Genomic DNA, 25,838 nt, shown 5'->3' with positions numbered 1-25,838 from the left:
GGGCCCTATGGCCTCCTTGCAGCCCTAGAGACTGCTACCTCCACCGGGCAGTAATTTAATTATATGTGGAGGAGCCTTGTAGCTCCCCCGCTATCCCGAGGAGGCCACCTTCCCATGTCACTGTTGTATACAAATGGGGGAGGCCCGCATGGCCCCCTGATTCCCCAGGGACCGCCACATCCTTGGGGCTCATAAATTAAAATAAAATGTATGTAGGGGTGGCCATGTGGCCTTCCCCGCAGTCCTGGTGACTGTCATCTCCCTGGGGCTAAAATAAAGAAAAATGCATGGAGGCTCCAGCCACCCAATGCAGCACGAGGACCACCGCCTCCCTTGGGTACAAATACAATAATGAAGGGGGTCCGTTGCAGACCCCTGAACCACCACCTCCTTCGGGCTTACTTAACAAAGGTGTGGGCTGCGCTGCCCCGCTCCAGGAGCCCTATATGGCCCTAGGGATCACCACCACCCAGGGCTGGCTCCAGCAATGTTCCGGGGTTCCTGTGGAAAAGTAAATTTTGCCATGTTCTGTGTCCCTACGTGTTCCCCATGTTATGTTATATGTGCATGATTAATATGCATATGTATTCCCATGATCGATTAAAGACGCAATTACAGTTGTGTCCATCTCCAGTATGCCAGTTCCCAGTTTTCGTGAATACAACGAATATCAGGCCTATGTAAAGCTACGTTGCCACGTTTCACAGTGTGCACGTTATTTCATTGTAAAGTCCCCGTTTCTAGGCCTCAAAAGGGCCCGGACTCAGATTCAGCTCCTGTCTTCTGAACCCTCTCCAAGGAGCGATACAGCCCCCACCTGTATTCCTGACCCTTCACTTACTTCCTGCCTCACAGTGCCCGGCTCGGACTGGCTCTGCCTGCCAGTCTGCCAAGAGTATGTTATGATTCTAGTTATCAGTCCAGCTCTCCTTCTCTGCATTCCTAAGCTACTGAATCGCATCAATAGTTTCAGTCATCGTCTAGCCTTTACGTCTCCATGTAAGAGAAATACTGTATTAATGGTCATTCAATATTCCTTTATACGCACTACATGTAGAATAATGCATGCACCAGTCTTAGAGTCTGTTAGCCTTTGCCCTGATAACTTTTGGATTCTATCAACATGTTCTCTAAACATCAGATACTAGATAGTGTTTAGGCACATGTCGCTCTGACTCTCCAGACTTTCGTCTCTTCTTCTAGCGCAGAAGTCATAGCCCCCAGCTTCTCCCCAGTAACACGTCATTGCCAGCTTGCGCGCACCACTAGGTCAGAGGTCCCGGCTCCTTAGGTAGCCCCCTCCATGTTTCCGCCCCATTTATGACATATTCTGTTACGTTTACATCACATGTCTATGTTCACGCCTCTTGTTACACCTACTTTCAGCCTTATCTTTCGCGACCGCTACAGGCCCTGCCCACTGCTACGCCTACTGTATCCACTGCAATGCAATTGTTTTAGTATATATATGTTGTACATTGTTATTAAAGTTACCGCTTTTGTCCCGATCCTGCCCCCGGCAGCGCTAGCCATCCCAGATCTTGCCCGTGCAGGTTGTCCTGTTCCTGTCCTTTATGCTGTATTAAACCTGCAAAACTCTAGCTACCTCGAATCTTGACTCTTATTTATTGAGCTATCTGTTATCGTATGTCTAGTCAAAAATAGAGGTATTATTTATTTATTTACCACATAATGGCGCCCGAATAGGAACTTGCCCTTTCCCCACGCGCCGGAGAAGCCACGCCAGCCCCCTGATCCTCTGCAGCCGTGACGGAACCATACCGTGCACGTGCAGATATTTCTGCTTCAAGTATCCCTCAGGCCCACGGAGGAGACGGAGGTTGCGGTCCAGCATCCAGACGAGGCGGTGGAGGAACGCGGCGAGTCCCGACCAGAGCCCAAGCCGAGAGTCCAAGGTCCGAGGTATCCGGAGGCCCACCCGTAACTGAAGTCCGAAGTTCGTCAGTCCGTCGTCGTAGCAGTCCAGTCCAGTCCGAGGCCTTCCGTTCTTGCTGCCCGGTGAGTACCGTTGCTGGGGTAGTATCTAGACAGGGTCAATTGCATTGTCTCTGGTCCGTGGGTTTGGGTACGCAGATCCAACACGAAGTGTCCACTTAGGTGGATGCGGGTCGTGACGTGTCTCTTTATGAGACCGGTAAGTTTCGTACTGTTTTAGCAGTGCATCTAGTTTCTGTTCTAGTCCGTTCTGTTCTCGAGAAATTCATGTATTCTGTTTTCCGTATTCCAGGTAGTATTCTGTCCGATTTGTTATTTTAAAATGTCATTCATGTATTTCAATGTCGTGGTATGAAAGTGGTGTATCTTAGTAATTATCGTGTTCATTGTGTATTGTATAGTGTCTAGACTCCAGCCCAGTCATGCCATTGTTTTCCAAGTTACGTCAGTTAAAAACTAGAAAAGGTCTGTTAGAAGAAGCAGTTCCTGTCCCGCCCAGGGATAGTCCAGGTCATTTTATGTATCAAAAGCATGGCATAAGTGCCATATTATATCTAGATTTATGGGTGGAGTACACCAAGGAATTAGAAGAAAAGTATAGATGGCCCGTATCAGGTACGTGGGATGCCGAGTGCATCATGCGAGTAGAAGAAGTATTATGGAAAAAGAAAGCCAGACAGTCACAGAAAGATGCCATCGAGTTATGGCGCAAAGAATCTCATAAAAGAACAGAAAAAGAAATCAGAAAGTCAGAATTAAGTAGAGAATCCTCAGAAAGAGCCCAAGAAAGGGAACTAATCGAAATAGGTGAACGAGTTAAAGCCGAACAGTCAGACAGACAGAGGAATGCCCTTATTAAGGGTATGTACCCTCTTCTTGCCGAGGGCTTGCCAAAAGCAACCCCGGAGGCATCCAGTAATTTTCCGCCACCTTTAGTTCCGACCAAGCTACGTCACAAACCGACCGCAGCTGATATTTTTCTCTCGTCCTATTTGGACGACACAGTCCCAGAATATGCAAATCCTGTTCCACCAGCTCCTGTAAATAATGTAATTCATGGTCCCCCAGTCACCGGGGCACCTGGTACAGCACCTGTTACGGTACCCCCGGTTCAGCCCGTAGTACAAATTCCCGCCACATCAGTCACTCTAACAGCACGAAGAGTATCAGTCGACGATTCCAGTTTAGGGGCAGCGGGAGGAGGTCCCCCGGGAACCCCGCCGCCACACAAACGTGTAACGTCAGTCGAGTTACAGGAACGTGCGTTACAGCGTACGCCTAAATATCAGTCCATTGCAGAAATCAGGCGAGCTCTTACTGAATGCTGTTATGATCCAGTCCCAGGCGAGGATAGTATGGTTATATATTCCGTACGTATAAGGCAGGTGTCCGAGTATTTGGTCACCCTACCGAATATGAAAGAAGATCTAGACAGAATGTATCGTTTCATTCGTACAGGACAAGATCCAGAAAGTATCGGTGAAGTCATGTCTCACAGAAAAGCCGAGATTCAGCTCATGCTATTAAAGTTTCTAATTAATTGTTTAATACGGGAACAAGATTCCCCGACTAAAGATCCGGCCGAAATGAAAATTCTGACAAAGTGGAGTGATAATGTAGCCGAGGGTAAGCACAAGACACTCAATAGTATAGAGAGTATGTACAAGAGAATACGTAAAGAAATAATAAGGTTACACGAACAACGCAAAGAAGCTCTAGGAAGCGAGAAAGAGAATGACTCTCCTACTGAAGAGGTAGACGACGAGAATACCGCCAGAATAGCGTATGTAGGTAAATCTAGATTTCCAGACCGACATTTACGCCTAGAATACCAGAAAGTCTCTCATCTTCCAGCACCAGAACAAGGCTCTCTAGAACAAGTATTTCAAGCTACCGATCACATCCTGAAATCACGAATCGGTTATAGTGAGTTAAGTACTATGCATGAACAAGAACAAGCCCGATCAGCAGTCCGATGGGCTACTGATTCTACCACTTTTCCAGACGAAATAGTGGCACAAATGTTTCTGAAACTGCCCCCAGCCGAACAGCGACTGGTGGGTATGTATATGATCCAGCACCTCATTACTCTGTATGAGGGTCAGCATTCCGATCCAGGTCCGTTACATGATGTCCTGAACGAGTTACTCCAGTATAGATGGAAAGGTCTAGGTACCGATTTAATTAGTGTCATTCTAGAACAGCGCCACAAATATAGAACGTTTCTGAACCCGCATTTTGTTCATGTCTCACCCCCAGAAAGTAAACCTTTTTACATAGACAGACAGAATCCGTTACGAGAAGTACACCCAGTCAGGACACAGGGTGGTGAAATGCAACGAGTATTTGTTTACACCCCGATTACAAAGATGGAACTCTTAGAGATGAAGAAATTAATTCCCTGTCACGATAAAGATCCAGCAGGGTTCCACCGTGAATTAAAAGACATGCTCCGTATGGGAGAATACACGTATCCAGATATAATTAAAATGTTAAAAGTCCTGTTGCCCGCAGGGGTATACGAAAAACTTAAGGAAAAAGATTGGGAGGTGGGAGAGAAAAAGATCGATTGGACAGCTCTAGAAGCTGAAGATAAGATACGAGTACCAGGTACCGGTCTTGGAGACAAATGTAAAGTATTACCAGAATTATTAATACAAGTTTTACCTAGATTATTAGCTACTAAAAAGGAAGACTGGGATGCAATCTCAGCCTGTAAACAGAAACCAGACGAAGATACCAGTGATTTTTATTCTAGATTCGAGAAATGCTTTAGCATTAACAGTGGTCTCAAGACGAGTAGTGAGTCATACCCTCATCTTTTTGTTACTAAACTAGTCGAGAATTCAAGTCCACAAGTTAAGAATAGAGTTTTGAAAGTCGAAAGTACCTGGCAAGCTAATACTTCGTCACAGATGTTACAGATGCTCCAATATCACCAGAATAGAATCAGGGAAGAGCAAGACCACGAGAGAAGACGTATGAAAGACACGAAAATGAAAGTATTAGTTGCACAATCTGTTCCTCAAGACAGTCAGAAGAGGGGTACGAACCAAGCCAGTCATCCTGCAGTTCCCGTTAAAGGGACCTGCAATTATTGTAAGCAGCCAGGTCATTTTATAAACGAGTGTGCAGTTCTGAAACACAATATAGCTACTGGTAAAACTAAAGAAAGACCTCGTCCGCCTAGACAAGAACAAGTTTCACAGACTTCTCAGTTACCACAGAATGCACAACAGACAGTTCCAGTACCGCAGCCTATTGCTGCAACACAGCATGTTACACAGCAGATGTACCAGTATGCACAGTCCGAGTATCCAGAGTACCAGCAGTATTCATGAAACAGCCTAGAGAGGGAGGTAGGCTTGCCTCTCATCGAGATACCTGTAGATCAAGAGGGTCCCTATGTTCACAGTCAAGTATAAGGGAAAGACAGAACGTTTCTGATTGATACAGGGGCAAGTAGGACGACTATAAGTCATGATGAGGTTCCAGGGGCTCCGCTCTCAGGCTCTAGAAATGTTTCCCTTGGATTTTCAGGAAAGCCTATTGTAAACGAGATCTCTAAACCAGTTACTCTAGAAGTAGGTCCATTGTCCCGTACTACTGACCTGTTACTCACGAAGTCATGTCCAGAAAATTTGTTAGGTATTAAGACACTGAAAGAATTAGGTGCAGTTATTTGTTGTTCCCCAGAGGGAATACGTTTGTTTTTACGTGACTTCAAGGGTCACTATGTATTACGTGATTTTGATCCGAGATTGTCTAATGTTCCGCAGCATCTATGGGCACAAGGTCCAACTGATGTAGGTTTCATGCAAATCACACCCCATCGTGTGACTCTCAAGCAAGGCGTAGTCCTGCCACGAATCAGACAGTACAGATTGCCACCTGAGGCTGTAGCAGCCTTATCTAAAATTATTGACGAGCTCATTGCTCAAGGAGTGGTTGTAGAAACTGACTCCAATGTATGTAATTCTCCTATCATTCCAGTCATGAAACGTACTGATCCAAATGCACCCCCAGTATATCGATTAGTGATCGATCTTCGAGAACTCAATAAATGTATTATTCCCCAGTACCCAGTTGTTCCAGATATCTCATCCCTATTGACAGCCATTGATTCTGAAGCAATATTCTTTACCGTAATCGACCTCAAGAATGCCTTTTTCAGTGTCCCCATTCATCCAGACAGCCAGTTCCTTTTCGGATTCTGTTTAAATGGAAGGAGCTATAAATTCACACGAGCTCCTCAAGGTTTCACAGAAAGTCCTAGCATTTACAGTCAAGCACTTAAAAGACAACTAGACAATATTCACATGCCAGCTGACACTGCCCTGCTCCAGTATGTCGATGATCTACTGATCACAGCCCGTTCTGAACGTGCTTGCGAGCGAGCATCACTTACAGTCTTGTATTTCCTAGCCGAGATGGGGCACAAGGTGTCCCCTTCGAAGCTTCAATTCTGTGTCCAGCAAGTGATCTACTTAGGCCACTTACTGTCCAAGAGGGGTAGGCAGTTGACACCTGACCGTATCCAGTTAATAGCGAGTCTTCCTCAGCCCAAGACCCAGAAGGAGGTACGTGCTTTTATCGGCCTCACTTCTTATTGCCGACAATGGATTCCTCAGTATGCATTTCTAGCCAAGCCACTGATACAGTTAACGACACAGGAGGCAGCCGTATCGACTGTTCTCCCTTGGACATCTGAACATACACTTAGTTTCAATGAGTTAAAGAAAGCCTTATGTCAAGCTCCTGTTCTAGCAACGCCGAACTACTGTAAGCCTTTTACACTTTTTGTCACAGAACGTGATGGTACAGCATTATCTATTCTCACACAAGATCAAGCAGGACAATACAAGCCCTGTGCTTATTTTTCGAGCACACTAGATCCAGTAGCCCAGGCTCTGCCTGCGTGCCTCAAGTCAGTTGCAGCCACAGCACTAGCTATCAGACAAAGTGATTCCATAGTATTAGGACACTCCCTGACAGTACAAGTTCCACACTCCGTGGAAGTTCTTTTAAACCGAACACAGACCCAGCACTTGACAATTGCACGTTTAACAGGTTATGAATTGACACTGTTCCAGCCACACATAGAAATCAGACGCTGCAACGTTCTAAATCCTGCTACACTGTTACCGTCAGTTACTTCAAATCCTGCCACACATCACTGTGTGGAAGTAGTTAACACCATGACAAAGCCAAGACAAGACCTGACAGATATTCCATTACCAGATCCTGACCTGACACTTTACGTGGATGGTTCATGTATGAGAACAAGTACAGGAGATCTAGTAGCCGCGTATGCAGTGACTACTGACACTAAAGTTATTGAAACACACCGTATTGACACCCTGTCCGCCCAAGCAGCAGAGCTAGTTGCTCTGACCCAAGCCTGCATACACGCCAAGAACCTGAAAGTTAATATTTACACAGATTCACGTTACGCATTCGGAGTTGTACACGACTTCGGAGTGCTCTGGCAGGAGAGAGGTTTCATGACTTCTCATGGAACCAAGATTCAGCATGGTCTCCTTATTCAAGCTCTGTTAGATGCAATACATTTACCGACAGCTATCGCTATCATGAAGTGCAAAGCACATACGAAAGTTACAGACATTATTTCTCAAGGAAACGATCTAGCAGATCGAACAGCCAAGCTCACAGCTCAGACACCAGACATTCCAGTTAACAAGACACAGACACACACTCCAGATCAGACTACTTGTATGACAGTTAAGGACCCCACACAAGATGTCATAGATATCCAGTCACATGCTACTCCCGATGAAATCAAGAAATGGTCCGAACAAGGAGGGGTCCAGACAGATCAGGGATGGTTGACGAAGGGAAAGGCCACATGGTTTCTCCCCGACTCAATGGTTCAAGTCATTATTAATACCGCACATAGTCCAGCACATTTAGGAGAAAAAGCTATGTTAGACAGTATCCAGAACATTTGGTTCAACAAGCATTTACGAGCTGCAGCCAAGCAGAAAGTCCGTACCTGTATGATATGTTGTCAGTTCAATCCAGGTAAAAGTGTCCCGGTGGAACAAGGGGGATTCCAGCCTCCTGACCACCCTTTTGAAGTCCTCCAGATGGATTACATTCAGATGGAGCGATGTCGAGGTTTCAAGTATGTCCTTGTAGTTGTATGCGCTTTGTCCAGGTGGACAGAGGCATATCCAGTTCCAGATTACACAGCCGCGACCACTGCCAAGCAGCTGGTTCGTGAATTCTTCCCCCGCTATGGACTCCCTAGGGTCGTGTATTCTGATAACGGCCAGCCATTCTCATCCGAACTTATGAAGCACGTTTCCCTTCTGTTAGGGTACCAGTGGAAGTTCCATTGTGTACGCCATCCTGAAGCAGCAGGTCTCGTAGAGAGACATAATCAGACCCTGAAAATCCGTATTGCAAAAGTCTGTAAAGAGAAAGGTGTAGACTGGCTAGTAGCTCTGCCAGTCGCCCTGTTTTATATGCGCATGGTCGCACATTCCAGATCAGGTCTGTCCCCGTACGAGGTCGTATTCGGCCGCCCCCCGAACATGTGGGGTACACCTAGACCCCGAAGTATTACAGATGTTTCCAGTAATATGCTGACAGATTACCTAGCTTCCTTGATGTCTGCCCTACACTCTTGTCGTTCGCAGGTTGCCGCCACATTTCCAGACAATACCGAGGTGAAACCGCATGAAATCGTTCCCGGAAGTTTGGTCCTTGTGAGGAATTTTGATCGTTCAAGTCCGCTGGAGCCTCGCTGGAAGGAACCGAAGCTCGTCCTCTTGACCACCCGTACTGCCGTCAAGCTGGAAGGCAGGAAGGGGTGGGTCCACCTGTCTCATGTCAAAACATTTCACGGACTCCGAACTAAAACTTTTTCCAAAAACATTTCCAAGGACTGCATTTTACCTAAAGACTGCCAAGATACTATTCTTAAGGACTGTCCCGCAAATGACATTGATACCAAGCCCTCCCTGTTAGAGAAAACTCCGCAGCAGGAGTATAAACAGAAGTTACGGTCTAGTAAAATAAGTCAGCCAGTTTAATTGTCTAAGTCCTCCCCTAGGTGAAACGGTTAGACAGGTTTCTGACATGTATAAAATAGACCCCCATAGTGAGAGAGTTAGTCAAAACTCCATCAGATGTATCATTATTTTATGTTTTCTTCTATTTTTAAGCTTGATGATTACCTGCACGAGTTATGCATTTCATTTATGTTTCCCAATTTCTCATGTAAATAAGTTTTCTAATGCTACAGTAGAGCACACGTTTAGTGATCTGCCTCCTCATGAACTATCCTATCGTCTTGCTATGCGCAACAATTCATTTATCCGTATGTTACACTATTCACACCAGACCAGTAATGCCACTAATTGTTGGGTGTGTGGTCGACTCCCCCCTTTCCAGACACCGAAGGGAGTTCTGCCACTGTTTCCTTATCCATTTTCACATAATGGGTCATGTGGAGCATGGTCCACGTTAACGTTATCCTCAACAGATATGTCCTTTCTGAACAGTACATGTTTTCCAGACAAGCAAGGTCTTCCCCACAGAACAGGGTTAGATCTAGAAAATGAAGTATATAATTTAGGCAATTATTCTTCGAATTTTATGGTCCTGAATGTTCAGTCTGATCCTACTCCAGACTTACCTGCAATTTCAGTACTACCAGTCAAAGGCGAATTATGTGTCAGAAAGAATGGTTCCGCACACGTAGGACATAGTGATTGTACTACTATTGTCAAGTATAGTGACAGTAGGGAATCTATTTTCAAAGCCTCACGTCATTCATATTTTGTTTGTGGTCAGACCGCATATGTTCGTCTGCCCCTCGATTGGGAGGGAACCTGTTACATTGCCTTCCTACTGCCACCAGTTTCCCTAGCCCCATCCGATTATCATAGAAACACACATCTAGTACACATTAGACATAGAAGGGAGATTGAGTCCCCGATTGTCGATCAAACTGAAACTGCTCTAGAACAGTATACAGACTTTAATAAAGGATTCTTCTTCTTTATAGGCCCTATCCAGAATAGTAAGCTAATCCGTAGGTTAACCAGAACCCTTGAAGCAGTAGTGAATGAGACTGCCTCTGCTCTAGGTAACTTAACCGAGGAGCAATCTGCTATGAGGTTTGTCGTGCTCCAAAATCGTCTCGTTCTTGACGTCATACTGGCCGATAGAGGAGGAGCATGTAGAGTCATCGGATCTAGTTGCTGCATTTTCATTCCTAATAACGCGCCGTCTGTTTATTCAGCTATAACCAGACTTCATAAAATTGCCCATCAGTTACACCAAGATCCAGGCACCTGGACATGGTCCGGTTGAGTATAATTTCTGCCTGGGGATGGAAAGTATTGTCATTTCTAGGTATTGCAGTAGCGATCATATTCAGTTGCTGCCTCTGTATACAATGTGGCCCTGCGATTTGCGGCATTTGTGCTACCTCTTGTATTCCTAGTCCCAAGTCCCGCTCTAGATCCCGTTCCAAGACAATTCGAGACGAGCAAATGATACTGTATGAAATGATAGATGGTATCATGAATATAGATGTTTCCTGATGGAAACGTAGTGACAAGGAGGGAATGTGGAAAAGTAAATTTTGCCATGTTCTGTGTCCCTACGTGTTCCCCATGTTATGTTATATGTGCATGATTAATATGCATATGTATTCCCATGATCGATTAAAGACGCAATTACAGTTGTGTCCATCTCCAGTATGCCAGTTCCCAGTTTTCGTGAATACAACGAATATCAGGCCTATGTAAAGCTACGTTGCCACGTTTCACAGTGTGCACGTTATTTCATTGTAAAGTCCCCGTTTCTAGGCCTCAAAAGGGCCCGGACTCAGATTCAGCTCCTGTCTTCTGAACCCTCTCCAAGGAGCGATACAGCCCCCACCTGTATTCCTGACCCTTCACTTACTTCCTGCCTCACAGTGCCCGGCTCGGACTGGCTCTGCCTGCCAGTCTGCCAAGAGTATGTTATGATTCTAGTTATCAGTCCAGCTCTCCTTCTCTGCATTCCTAAGCTACTGAATCGCATCAATAGTTTCAGTCATCGTCTAGCCTTTACGTCTCCATGTAAGAGAAATACTGTATTAATGGTCATTCAATATTCCTTTATACGCACTACATGTAGAATAATGCATGCACCAGTCTTAGAGTCTGTTAGCCTTTGCCCTGATAACTTTTGGATTCTATCAACATGTTCTCTAAACATCAGATACTAGATAGTGTTTAGGTACATGTCGCTCTGACTCTCCAGACTTTCGTCTCTTCTTCTAGCGCAGAAGTCATAGCCCCCAGCTTCTCCCCAGTAACACGTCATTGCCAGCTTGCGCGCACCACTAGGTCAGAGGTCCCGGCTCCTTAGGTAGCCCCCTCCATGTTTCCGCCCCATTTATGACATATTCTGTTACGTTTACATCACATGTCTATGTTCACGCCTCTTGTTACACCTACTTTCAGCCTTATCTTTCGCGACCGCTACAGGCCCTGCCCACTGCTACGCCTACTGTATCCACTGCAATGCAATTGTTTTAGTATATATATGTTGTACATTGTTATTAAAGTTACCGCTTTTGTCCCGATCCTGCCCCCGGCAGCGCTAGCCATCCCAGATCTTGCCCGTGCAGGTTGTCCTGTTCCTGTCCTTTATGCTGTATTAAACCTGCAAAACTCTAGCTACCTCGAATCTTGACTCTTATTTATTGAGCTATCTGTTATCGTATGTCTAGTCAAAAATAGAGGTATTATTTATTTTCCGGGGTTCCCACTACCAGGAGTTTGCAGTTTGCTATGGTGCTCCTGCCAAGACAAAGCAAACTCTGCTTTCAGCAAGTGAGAGCACAAAATACTCTCACTTGTTGAAAGCAGAGCAAGTGTCTGTTTTCCTGCTCACTGTGAAGCACACAGGGAAACATACATTGCTTTGGGATCCAGGAAGCTTCATGCTAACGCCCCCTTAAGGCAAAGTGGTGCAAAGCTGTTGTTTTTTGCTATGGAATGTTCACATTTCCTGCCCAAAACATCTTTTGCATTTGTTAGTTAAAAGCATATTGTGCTGTGCCCTGTTTTGCATTGCTTTGGACTGCTTTGGCTCACAGGAGCACCTTCGCAAATACCTGGTAAATCTCTACCCAAGTATCAAAGAAAGTCTGTTGTAAATACAGGAGTGAATCCCTAATGTACAAAATACCAAGATATGTCTGAAAGTTATGGAATGTTTAGGAGTCTGTAAGTAGAACATGTTTAAAAATATCACCTGTTTGCAGAAAGGAATAAAATAACTTGTGTAACTAATTCCACTGCTGCAGAACTAGTGTAGCAAAAGTTTAGAACTGCAGAGACACCAGAGACTGGGTCTCAAAATTGACCTTGTGCACAACCCAAATGTTCTCCTGTTTCTGCATGAATGGGTCCATTCTATAGTACCATAGGGGCTGCCGCTGCTTGCCCCCCTTGCATAATACACATTACTGGTATATCAAAGTACTATTCATGCAATGCCAACTATGCCTTCTTCAACAAGCAACAGAGCATGACCCCATGCAAATGAGGAAATCATTATGCCAATGGACATCCTCATATTATTAGTAGGCAAAACATTTCACCCAGGAAGTTGTCCAATGTAGCAGGTGGCACATTGTAAATATCTGTATAAGAAGTGGGACGGGTATGCCCAGACGTGGGTCCTGTGCTCTCCATGCCACTGGAGTCAAGCTATCCTGGCTGTTGAGGGGTAAACCCCTCAAACCGGTCCTAGGATGCTTGGTTCTAGTTAAGGGAGGACTTTACCTGGCAGTTCGAACTGGACTGTTCCCATTGGGCAGAGGGTCAAGACTGATTTGCATAAGGCTGGATTCATGCTGAGCAAAAAAACAATGGATTTAGGCCCAGATCTCTGTACTGGGGTGAATGTATGACATTGTTCTGTATTCTGTCCATCAATTGTTCTTTTTGCAATAGTCACCCTGAGTGGGACGGGTATGCCCAGACGTGGGTCCCGTGCTCTCCATGCCACTGGAGTCAAGCTATCCTGGCTGATGAGGGTTGAAACCGCAAAAACGGTCCTAGGATGCATGGTTCCAGTCCAGGGAGGACTTAGCCTGGCAGTTCGGGCTGGACTCTTCCCATTGGGCACCGTGTCACGACTGATTTGCATATGGCTAGGTTCAAAATGGAATGGCATGGTGAGCAAAAAAACGATGGATTTAGGCCTGGACCTCTTTACATTGTTCTGCATTCTGTCCATCAATTCTTCTTTTTGCAACGTAGCAGGTGGCACATTGTAAATATCTATATAAGAACATCAAATGCTTTGAGGATGATCCTATAAAGTAACAGGGGTACAGCTGCAATTTGTGACTACCCATCAGTACACAAAAGCGTCAGGTAAAGCACTACTCTCTTTTACTGTGATGTGCTTTCATCTGCACTGCTTCGTTTAGCTTAGGGAGCAGGCAGCCACCAGCCTTGCCCTGAGGAACTAGTTTGGGTGCTCAGTAGTACTAACAATTTTGATGTGATTCATCAGCAATGTGGTACCTCCTTAGAATGAATGGGAAAAGTGTGATGAGGTGTGATTTATTTTCAGCTTAACAGCTGGAAATGTTTTTGATAGGTAGTATGTGGCAAGGGTTAAAAAAGAGATACAGCAGTGGGGCAAATAAGAAAAGATAAAGGGGCTGGTTTAGAATTCGGTGGCTGAGATACTCCATCTCAAAAAAGGCGGATGTCCAGTCTGCAATATTACAAGTGAATTATATCCTATTCCACTTGTAATGCAGTGGACAGGATATCGGTCACATTGATGGTGGAGTACCCTCTCTACCAAGCTGTACATCAGGACCAAAATGCTATAGAGAGAGAGAGTGTTCCAAAAGTAGAGGCAAATGGTTTCCTTCAGAGTTGGAGAATTGGGGAGCGGAATTGGAGCAGAGGGGAATAATTCAGTAAAATAAAGTGAACCGTTCTGTACCTCATGCAAAAGTAATATATTTGAGGTCATGTTTGCAGGTGTTTTTTGTTCTAATAAAACACATGACAACAGTTAAAACTAAAATCTAGAAGGTTAATGATATGTTTAACAATTGAAAGAGAAAGCATTTTGACATATTTTGCAGCTAGCTAAAAAGCTTAGTATGTTTTGCAACAAACCTGCCACATTAAGAAGGAAGAGCAAGCTCTCAGAGCCCCAATTGATCCAACATCTTTACATTACTTGTAATAATGTTCATGCAGAGGTGCCTGTACTGAGCAGATTCAACATGTGATTAAATGTGCAAAGGACAACGAGAGAGCATGGATAATATTAGAGCTAGAACTATCTACTGGCAGGTTTTAATAGGAAAAGTCCTCAGTTCGAATAATTATGGTGATGGTAATCTTGGGGGCTTATATCAAAGAATGGGCTCTTTATTTGTCACTTACTGTTCTTTGGGTTGGGGTATTATTACCCCTAACAGAGTGAACATTTGTTAAAAACCAAAAACTGGAAGGGCTCTCGGAACACTAAGGGACATACGTACAAGCCCCTATCGCCACAGAAACGTCACTTTTTGTGACTTCCCATGGAGATAGGGGCCTTGCCTTATGTACAAGGCAGCGTTAAACCACTTAACGGGACTTAACGCTGCCTTACATGAGGCACCCTTTCACGCTATGTTTAGCGTGAAAGGGGCATGCAGTGGGTGTTGTGGTGGGCGTTCCACTGCAACACCAATTGAATTTGATGCTGCCCCCTATGTACAAGGGTGGTGTACATAGAAGGCAGCGCCAAATTTAAGACCAGGAAACCCCTGGTCTTAAGGTGGCGAAACCAGGAGATATACATTATTTCTCCTCATGTTTGCTTTTCCCCTGTGCTCTGCCTTGTTTCCTTTCCTGTGCATAAACAAACCTTTTTAAAAATTCCATTTTGTAACTTTCATGTGTGCTGCATGAAGCAGCACACAGAAAAGTTACAAAATTGCATTTTAGGATTGGTTATGTGCAGGACGAAACACCTTCCTATTCATAACAAATCCTTCTCTGCGCACAGACACCCTTGCACTCAGGTGCAAGAGTGCCTGCATTGAAGCTAAGTTGTGAAACTTAGCGCCATCGCAGGGGGAAACGCAAGTCTGCACCACATCCTTGTAAATATGGTGCAGCCTTGAATTTCTGAAGTGGCAGAGCGTGTCATTAATCCCAGGAGGCTAACGACACGCTCCGCCACTTTGTCGTACATAGGGCCCTTACAGAGGGAGTTTTAGTCAAGAACGTGTGGCATAGAAACACCCTGAAACAAAGGGATATATGTATCAGATGACTTGCGAGAAATCCATTTCCAGAACATAATGCATTACATCGCTTTTCAGGCCATATTTGCAAGATTGACACAAGGCACAAATCTACTTCCTGGTTAATCTAAACATTGATGTGTCTATTAATGGGAGTGCTGGATTTAGCTCAAGATGTACTATAGATATATACCTTTTTTCAGCTCCTAATGTTTCTGACTATATTCAGGAAAATATTACAGAATATGAGTCATCCAACCAAGATCGTGGTGATATTTGGAGGAGGGGGAACTTTCATTTAGTTTCTGCCAGTAATATATAAAACATAAAACCTATTAAAAAAATACCACCATGAAGTGAACAGAAAATGAATGTATTACACATATGGTGCCAAGGATAGTGTGTATTCCAAAATGTGAATTAAAATAACTTTCTAACAAACTCATAGCACTAATTGCAGCTACTCTTATGGGAAAATGTACTGTTAGATTTAACATCTTTTGGCGTGTTTCCCCTGAATTTTTGCCCTCCCAGTTTTGACTCGGTTTTTGTTGGCTTGGTGTTTCTGCGCACTTTTCTCACTGCTGATCAGTGGTAAAGTGCAAGTGCTCATGTGGTAAATTGTTTTATGGATTGGTGTTTCCATGATTGGATATTTCATTTACTTGTCAGTTCCTAGTAAAGTGCACTGAGTGTGCCAGGGCATGTAAATCAAGTGCTACTAGTGGGCCTGCAGCACTGATTGTGCTGCTCACGTGAGTAGCCCTGAAAAGGTAACTCAGACCTGCCATTGCAGAGTCTACGCACAGTTTGTAACTGCCATGTCAACTTGGTCAGTGCACACACTTGCCAGTCCCTAAACCCTCCCTTTTCTACATGTTAGTCACCCCTAAGATAGGCCCATGGTACCCCTGTGGGCAGAGGGCAGTGTATGTGAAAGGTAGAACATGCCCTGGTGTGTGTGGCATGTCCTGATAGTGTTGACAGCCCATTTCGTTTTTCACTATTGCAAGACTTCCTGTTCCCCATAGGACAGAACTGGAAGTTTGTTTATAACATCTTATAAACATAAATGGCCCTGGGAACTAGGTAGGAAAATAAAGTTTAGTATGCCTAAACTCAGAATCTAAAGATGTATCTTTTAGTGAAGGCGATTTTTACATTCTGTGTTTGAAAATACCACTTTTAGAAAGTAGGTATTTTCTTGCTCAGTTGTCCTGTGTGCTTCTGCTGGAATGTGGATTGCCTTTCTGGGTTTTGGATGACAGACCCCTATTTCCCCTTTAAACTCTCCATTTAAAAAAAAAATAAAACTCCAGTTTTTCTTTATTGTTTGTTTGTTCTTATTTCTGACACCCCCTTATGTTACAACTGCTTTTAATACAACACGAAGCATTCACCAAAGCCATAATATCATTGCCTGCAGGGAACTTTTGGATTAGGCTACAAACTGTGCTATTTCCCAAATGAATCCGTCCTCTTATTTAGCCCTCCACCGGAATAATAAAAAAACAATAACAAACATTAGTACAAGCAGATACAAGTGGCCAGCATTCAAACAACAACAAATATTCAAAATATTAGTTATTATTAATACTTTTTTAATATTGTCGCTAAGTTTTACATAATACTTTCATATTCATATATACAACAACACACATAATTCTAACACTCATTTATTATACAATTTCAGCATGTCACACACTTATGCACAGCACAACTTAATAGCATAGGCAAAGTCATTAGCTATAGCTAGACACTTAGAAGCACCCAAAGGCGAGACCTATTAGATATGCCAATGCTTGTTGGTCTTCTCTTAAGTATATAAAATATTGGATTTTTCTAAACTGGAGTGGTGTCCTTTTGTAGTGCTTATGCTGTAGTGCTGCTGGTTATGTGCAAATGCTTTACACACTGCCTCTAAGATAAGCCTGACTGCTCGTGCAAGCTACCAAGGGGTTGAGCAGTGGTTATTTCTAGGAATGTAACTCCCTTATCGTGAGCAGGAAGAAGGATCCCTATTTGGACAAAGGTTCAAGTCCTTGCCAACTAGAGACCCCCATTTCTAACAAGTACCATGAGCCAAACTGAGAAAAGTGATGAAATGGGAAAGTATGTTTTGTATTACAAAGGAGTTGAAAAGAAAAGCACGATCCAGTGTGGAGAAAGAAGACAAACCAAACTGATCGAATTCCAGTCAAAATTGACTAAACTTTAATAAAACTATATTTAGATCACTACAAGAAGGTTTGGGACACGAAGAAGGTGGGCAGAAGTTAGTTTTGTGCAGGTAAAATGACAGCAAACAATGTGTGATAATAATTAGGGGCATGATTACTCAAGCGCTCTGGAATCACATTATATGTTTGTACCTACTTTATCAACTTTTTATCCATATTACACAGTGGGCCGGAGATGCTTTCACAGCATCTGTAATACGTGTTTCAAGTGATCACATTTTACACCTTAGCTGTGTAAATGAGGTATTTTTAAAATTTGCACAGGACATTGTCCAGTGAAAATGAGTGAACACTTTTGCCTGTGGGCCTTCACTATATTATGGCACATGCACTTTTTTTGCTGTTATATTTGAAATATGGAAATAAAAACAATAAAAAAGATGGACTTCCTACTATAAGGCCTCAACCATTGTTTATTCAGGGGGAGTGCCCGCGATCTACCCAATCAGCTTCCCCTTATGCCCCGAATAACAACTGTGGAGGTGAATAAAGGAAGAACCTTGGTCGGCCGCAGTGGGGGGGTTAGAGGGAGAGAGAGGAAACCCCCTATCACTCCCCAGCAGAAGCAGTCTCTTGTAAGTCACGGGTTGAGGGAATAGCGCTCTAGATTCGTGGATACCCGTTCTCCCTTCTGAGACCCTCATTAGCACCAGAGGCATTGGACTAATCTTTGTGGCATCTCGGGCCCCCTCTGGACTCAAGGCACTCCTGGCTACAGACACTCTGGACTGTCGGGCTGTCTGAAGTCCTTGGTCCTCCCAGTGAAGGGCGTGGATCCCACTAGTGAAGTTTGCAGTGCTCAGCAACCCACTCCCACACCTACTCTGGTCTTGTAAAGAAGTGTGGGCTGGAGTCGTAGATCACTTTCAGCTTGGCCTGATATACTAACATGTATGGCAGGAACATTTCTCTCAGTTTTGCTTTGACAGCTTCAAAGGATTTACTATGAGCCAGAACCAACTTAATTTAGTCTGGAAATATTATGATACAATTTGAGCCAAAGTGAAGGGTCCCTCTTTTATGGGCTTTCCGGAGGAACACATCTTGGTACTGTTGGATCAGTAACTGAGCAATCATAGGTGGGGAGTCACGAGGGGTCAGATACTGGGCTTAGGCCTGGTGAGCTCTCTCTATGACAAACGATGGTGAGAGAGTAATGTCTAGGTCCCAGTATTTGAGCCAGGTGTCAAGCAATTGCTCGGGCCGAGGCATCAACCACCTCAGGGAAACCCACGAAGCAGATATTGTTTAGGCAATAATGTTTTCCGCGTCTTCAGCCCTGTTTTAAAGAGTACTGGTGGTGGTCGTCAGCTTAGCCGCTGACTTCTTAAGAACAGCGACTTCATCTTTAAGTTGGTAGACACACCCCTTGGTCTTGGGTAGCCTACCTGCAACATTCTGTAGGTCTTGGCACAATGCTGTAAATTTCAACAGGGCCCTTGCACAAGTCTCCATTTTAGTTACACATTTAAACTGTGCATCTTTTTCTAGTGGTGAATTTTTACCTGTCTTGTGCTTTCACGATAATATACTTAGTAATTATTCTGCATGCAGCACATTTCTTAATAAGCATTTTATCATGTCGTTCAGATACTCTGTACAAGGCTAAGGAACATTGAATGTGATGCCCTTACATTTGGTTGTCTGGTTGGAGACAGCTCTGAGTATCAAGACACAATCGTGTTAGCACTGCACCTTTGACACTGGGATTGGAACAGTGCTTTCATTATATAAACCACCTCTGAGCCAAATTGGGCAGAGGAGCACTTCGGCAGGTTATCCTGGAACAATGTGCCCTGTGACTGAGATACAGCCTTGCTGACTCTATCCTTCATCCTGCAAAGGACAGTAGCCTGCTCTACATCAGATTGGCTTTCTGATACATCATACACAGGTATGGGGGGCTGGGATGTCCCAAGAGATCTGTCAGAGGGTACTCAGTGCTTAATTTGTAAAACACCAAGTGCCAGGGCCCTTCTCAGAAGTCCATGGCAGCTTGCACAACGCACTGCCCCCGCCAGCACTGCCAATGACATCACTAACACAACACCTAACCATCCCACTTCTACAAGTGTGACAATTCATACTATTTCAGGCCACACAAACTAGAATATTGGCGTGAGTGGCTTGTATTATACATTTTTAATGTATATTGTCTTAATAAACATGGTTGTTGTGCTCATCTCATAACTAAAGGCAGCGCCTCCATGTGGTGGACTGTCACTAGAGCCAGTGCTGACTTTTAAGTGCCAGTGCCGAACACCGGAACCACGGTCTCAAATTAAGCTCTGCTACCACTATGCTCTTGCTAGTGTAGGTAGTATTAGATGGCAGTATATGTATAAATATAATCATATTCACACTGTAATGTTACAATGGTTGAACTATTTATCTCTTTCACCAGACTTGTAATACTAGTTACAGTATGTTGTTTCATCCTACTAATAATTTCAGCCTGTGCTTTTTACAAAAGAATACAATTGTTTCAATAAAAGTTTGAAAAGCCTATTTGCATCTTTCTTGCATCTCCCTGGTGCATGCCCGAGTAACAACGAAAGGGTAGATCTGTTCCAACGAATTCCTTGGAGAATTAGAGTAGTCATGTTCTGATGTTGCAGATACTATCTGATACCCTGGAAGGTTAACGGTTAAGATAGCACACGGTGAACTAGCTAGGAATTGGGCCAACATACTCTGATCATATGGGTGGACTCAGTCCCCATATTCTGACAGTTATGTTGTCCGAGTACACAGACCTACTTAATTCGTAAAAACAGTATGACAGCATGAGAGCCACAACCATCCTCACTTCTCCGACTTTTACTTAAGCCGCCCCCAGGAAGTCTGTTTAGCCTGGAGAATTACAGAAACCTCGGAGGTTTCCAATCAGTGCTCCCACGTGCCCTCACTCTGTGGTCCGGGGTGATCCATCACTGATGTAGCGTATTAGTCAATAAGTGGCTGTGTGTGTGTTGTGCCATGCCCTTGTCCTTCACCATGTTGCTTCTGAATTGTCAGGGCCCCCCACCATCAGCAACGTTGAAACCTTGGCAGCGTGCCTGACCCAGTTGAGGCAGTGAAGAGGCCTGGCCGGCAATCATGCGCCGTCCCTCCAGAATAGGCTCCCGCCATCCCAGGAGTCATAAGCCACCAGCACAGAGCACATGAAGTCCCAGTCAGCAATGGGGCACAGTTGGGAGAGGAGTGGAAAGGCATTCAGCCCCAGCTGCCCTCACGAGGCCCACAGCAGCCATGCCACATGTGGGCACCTGTAGGTCATTCGGTGCCCAGATGCGGTACAGGTGGGCATGGCACGTAGGAGACACAAGAAGAGACTCTAGGTATCCAGGGAAGAGACGGGAGCCACAAAGTCACCAGAAGCCCCACAGATGCGGCTGGGTCCAGCCAATGCAAGACGCTGCACCACACGGCCCAGCACAGCACCCTTGCTGCAGGTGGAGGCATCAGGGGCCGCAAAGGGGTTCCTCAGCTGCAAAGGGAACCCCAACTGCAGGATTCTGGGTTCTCACAGCATGCCCACATGTGCCAGCATCAGCCCCTCTTCCGGGCCACCAGATCAGTCACTGCTTAGAAGGCAGTCGCCATGATGGCAGGCCATCGTTCAATCCTGCATCCGAAGCCGTCCACACTTCGCAGATCTCGTGGACGCAGGGGGAGTCACCTTGGAGATCCTGGAAACGCAAGAGCCTGCAATGATCAAGGATGACAGAATAGGGCAGCTGGGAAGTCTAGATTGTGGAGGAGGTTCGAAGCTTTTCTGAAACGCATCTGCCATTTTAGCCACCCCTGCCATGCCCTAACCAGGGAATAATTATGGAGGAGCAGTGTTTGCGTTTAAGCTCTTGTTGGAAACGGGATCTCTGGCTGACCAAGGCTTGCGCCAACGTCAGTCAGAGACCACCACTTCCACGTCAGGGCAAGGGAGTCACACACCAAGATAACCCCTGCTCACCCTCTAGGTAACGTGACGCGAGCAGCCAGGCTAAACTTGGAGGCTATGTAGGTTAAGTGCGCACCCAGCAACAACACCCAAGGCCCACCACAAAGGAAACTCCACACAAGGTTATATAAAAATAGCCTTTGTATTATACCAAAACACATTAGATAAGAACACACATTTTACAATGTGCCAACAGGCACGGGCAGAATTTACAGGGGATATGTACAAGACAGGGCCACCTGGACCACTGTCAGGAATCATCACTTTTTAGGAATAGTAATTAGCACATAGAACACTTTGTAGAACCAAATAGAAAATGTAGCACAAATTAGCACACAACCAGTAATTACTGGTAAAGGGTAAGTACCTCCTACGCAACCCTAACCACCTTAGGAAAATATTGCGCAGGGAACCAAGACCTCACTAGCAACACCTGTACTAGGAGAAAAACAACCACCTAGGTATCACCAACCTTTAGGTGTATAAGCATAGGAACATTACACATGATGCATTAACATTCAGCGGTGTAGGGAAAGAAAACACATGATGCATTAAAACACATTCAGAGGTGTAAGGAAGGAAACACATTATGCAGAACCTACATTCAGCAGTGTAAAAACAAGGAAAAACACATGATGCATCAAAACACATTCAGAGGTGCAAGCACAAGCAACTGCGCAAAACTCACATGAGCCACCACCTGTGGCAGTCCCTAGGCCCTCTGGCCTTGTTGGGGCTAGGACGCCCTGTGTCCCAGTGTCAGTGGGTGGCCTAAACGTGGCAGCTGCCCACAAAGTGCTGGGCAACTGGTGTAGATAATGAGGGCAATGCTGGGGCCTCGCAGGCTCTGGACAAATCTACTGTTCCCCCAAAGAGCCTCGCTGGGCTCTACGATAACAATGGGGCCCTGGAGCCTCTCTTAGGCTCGAATTATGAAATGCCCCTCAGAGCCTCTCTGGACTCTTCACAAGAAAATGCCGCCTTTTGGAGCCTCGGGGCTCTAAGACCAACTTGCCCCGTCGTTGGAGCCTCTCTAAAGGCTCGAATTAAAAAAAATGCCCTCACGAGCCTCTCGTGGTCTTGTGCCCCGGAGCCTCTCTGGCTCCCAACCAAGTATTGCCCCCGGAGCCTTTCTTAGGCTCAAAGACACTGTAATGCCCCCTGAGCCCCCTTTGCCGGTGGAGCCTCAGCTCAAGATAGCACAGGCGGGAGGGGCAGGCACTGGCAATGTGCCCCGACGCCCTCCTCCCTTACAGTGCACCGAAGGGCCCCACTCACCGGTCGGGTTGCTGGGGCTCTCCTGACTGCACACACGGGGCTCTCCTCTTCACACGAGAGCCCCGTTTCTTCTTTACTGGGCGGCTTGTCGGTGGATGCGGGGCTCCCCTCACCTCATGGGAGCCCCGCTCTACTTCCCGTCTCCTCCGTGGGCGTGCCCGGCCCGGCCTCCTCGGCTGCTTTCTCTCTCTGGCTGCGGGGGCGGGACTTCCGGTCCTTCTCCCAGGGGACGCGCCGCAATTGGCCGGCCGGCCAAACACTTCCGGGTCGCCGCGGGCAGCGCGGGGGCCCTGTTCAGGCACTTGCAGGCGGGGGATGAATTAACCGAGGGGTGGGCTCCCTCGAGTTAAAATATAATAATATCGGCAAGGTCCCTGGCGAGGTGGGCACTCGCCAGGGGCTTCAAAAATCGGCAAAATAGCGGAGTGGGCTCCTGCGCCGTTCCTCACTCAAAATGCGGGCCAAATAAATGCCGGGTGGGCACCGGCTTTAGCAATTAAGGTGCTCCCAGGCGCCAGAGGCCAGTAAACGCGCTCCCAGCGCTAAAGAAACAGATGAAGCGCTCCCAGCGCTAAAGGACCGTACAAGTCCAGGAAAAGGTCCCTCAGCATAGCAAGGTGAGGGGGGCAAGGCTGGGCCCAGGGGCCAGCTTACTGGGCCCTCCAGGCAGGAAGGCAGCCCCAAGTGTCGGTCTCTCCTGGCACACAGCAGCAGGAGCCCCCCTCAAGTAGGATCCAGGAACAGAACAGTTTGTGTGGGGACACAGCCCCTTCTTATACTAGAAAATCCTTTGTTTCAGGGTGCAAGGTGGGGGAAGAACCAGTCGCAGCTGGTTTTGGAGCACCCTTGATGGCCCAACCACCCCTTTCATTCAGTGGGGAGGCTAGGGTCGTTAGACGCACCACAGGGGGGCGGAGCCAGCATTGTGTGGGGAAAGCCCAGCCCCATCAGGAACCAGGTGCAGCCATCCCTCACATCATTCATGCTGATCTCTCCACTCCCTCCTGGGCAGACCCAACCAGACTTCCTGGAGCCAGGCTTGCCAGCCAGCTCCAGCCAATCACGCTCCAGCACCCTCACTGCACACACACATTCCCCATTCATTCCTATGGGAGGGCAGGCCAACCTTACTCCACGCACGCACTTTACTCTGGGACCCAGGGAAAAAGTGTGCCAAGCCAGAAATCATGAACGCCAGGTTGCCATAAGAAGCAAAAAGTTCAGGGGTGAACCAGTCCAAAAGGCCCGGGTCCAACAGCTCTTAATTGTAAAAAGTGTTGTAACATGAGTTAGCGCACATATCGCAATGTACTAGAGCACTCATAATCAAGATATATGACTTTATTTAAAGCCCACAGTTGTAATTGTAATTGTATTTATGTAGCGCTTACTAGCTTTGACGAGGCGTTGAAGAACTTTCAGAGAGTAGGACTTAGGAAAATAAAAAGGATTACTGATCGATTACTATAGGGAAATATAAGTTGTTAATTTGAGCAGTGGACATGTGAGTCTCTTAGTTTGATTGAGCAGGATAAAGGAGGGGTAGAGGAGGTAAGAGTCTTGAAATAGTTATTTGGAAGGTAATAGTAGTAAGTTGAGGTTTGGGATGATTCAAAGGAGGTATAGAGGAGGAGAGGGTCCAGAAAAGGTTATTTGGGGGATCATAGTTGTAGAATGAGGTTTGGAATGAGTCAGAGAGCAGAGGACATATTGAGAGAGGTATAGGGTGTGACATAGAGTAGTGCATTAGAGAGAGTCTAGGTTTTTTCCCTACAGTTGGGGTAAAGTAATAAATATATAGATACGTAACTGCGTAGAAAGGGTATATATGGATAAGGTAAATAATATATTGAGAAGTAACGTTGAATTGTATAAAGTCCCATATGTGCATGTGTGGATAGATAGAAACTCAGTCATTCAAGTTTTGCTGTGCGTGAAGTTAATTTATTTGTGTATTTTTATTTTTTTTTAAAAATGTTGTCGTTTTATATTTACCTCTATATATCAATAGTGATGCATTCATAGATAAAACTGTTATGATCATAGTAACATATTGTGATAGAAAAAATAAAATAAACCAGAAAGCCATAAGCATAAAATCATGTAACATATGTGAAAGCTATGTATTTGAAGAGTACGTTACAATGTATCAAATATACTTTAGCATTGTGCCTGAACCTCAGCTGCCCAGTGCTGAAAGGAGGTGACTCTTAATGTTTGGCCCCACGTATTTTTGAAATTGCCAAACATTGCCCCAAAGGACAAAAAACACAACAAAAAATCAACCACCAATAGTGAACTGGTATTCCACCCAGACAAAAACATAGGTGGAAAACCTATGTGTGGAAAGATCTTAGCTATTGTGCCTGCCTTCATACATGAGAATGTGAATTCCTTAGGAGCCACCATTATTATCCATTAAGGCCCGCTTGCTTTGATTCCCTTGATGCACGACCCGCGCCATCTCTGCATAAATCTTTCGTTTGCTGCTTTGCTTTGCAGAGGTGCTGTACTCAGTCAGCGTCTACACTGGAACTCTGCCCGCCTCAGAGACCGATGCCGACGTCTTTTTGACGATTTTCGGAGAAAATGGCGATTCGTGCAAAAGGCAGTTGAAATCCGGTAGTTCACCAACGGTATTTGAAAAAGGAAAAGTTAGTATTGGATCCCTTGTTTACTACGTGCCATTATCTTGTGACTCAATGTCAAGTCATGTTCGTCGTTCGCTGATTTTAATTATCTGCTAATTTAATTGTCCGAATCTCCTTATATATCATGTCCGTTCTTTAGGCTTGTCTTCATTTGGTTAACTCAGCTTTTTTAGCCTTAGAGCGGGTGCTTTGCTCTTTCACTCATCCTGTCACCCTTTTAGTATTATTTTTTAATGCATTTTATTGAAAGAAATCATCATTCAAGAGCAATGTGTTTATACGCTGGGGTTATGTGACCGATTTATTTTTGTTTCGCACAGAAGTCAAGCAGCTGAATGGACCTCTGCTTTAATAGGGGTTAAATAACCAGAGGAAACAGTTAGGACTAAGATTCCATAATCATATGGATGGAAATAGAGATTGACAATGTTTTCAAAATCATTAGACTTTAG

At 45.2% G+C, this 25,838-nt stretch overlaps 1 protein-coding gene across 1 annotated transcript in view; it reads left to right on the top strand.

Annotated features, from left to right (window-relative positions):
• The window catches only part of LOC144828042 (lipoxygenase homology domain-containing protein 1-like), a 224,298-nt gene extending 198,816 nt beyond the window's left edge, over positions 1-25,482 (top strand). Inside the window, exon 7 of the mRNA XM_078686180.1 lies at positions 25,238-25,482. Coding sequence (XP_078542306.1) covers positions 25,238-25,482 — 245 coding nt within the window. The remainder of the gene's footprint in view (positions 1-25,237) is intronic.
• The last annotated feature ends 356 nt before the right edge of the window (positions 25,483-25,838 follow it).

Source organism: Lissotriton helveticus, chromosome 4_1 (genome assembly GCF_964261635.1).
Source record: "Lissotriton helveticus chromosome 4_1, aLisHel1.1, whole genome shotgun sequence".
Lineage (NCBI taxonomy): Eukaryota > Metazoa > Chordata > Amphibia > Caudata > Salamandridae > Lissotriton > Lissotriton helveticus.
The sequence above is the reverse complement of the archived record's forward strand: the minus strand, read 5'-3'. Positions and strand labels throughout refer to the sequence as shown.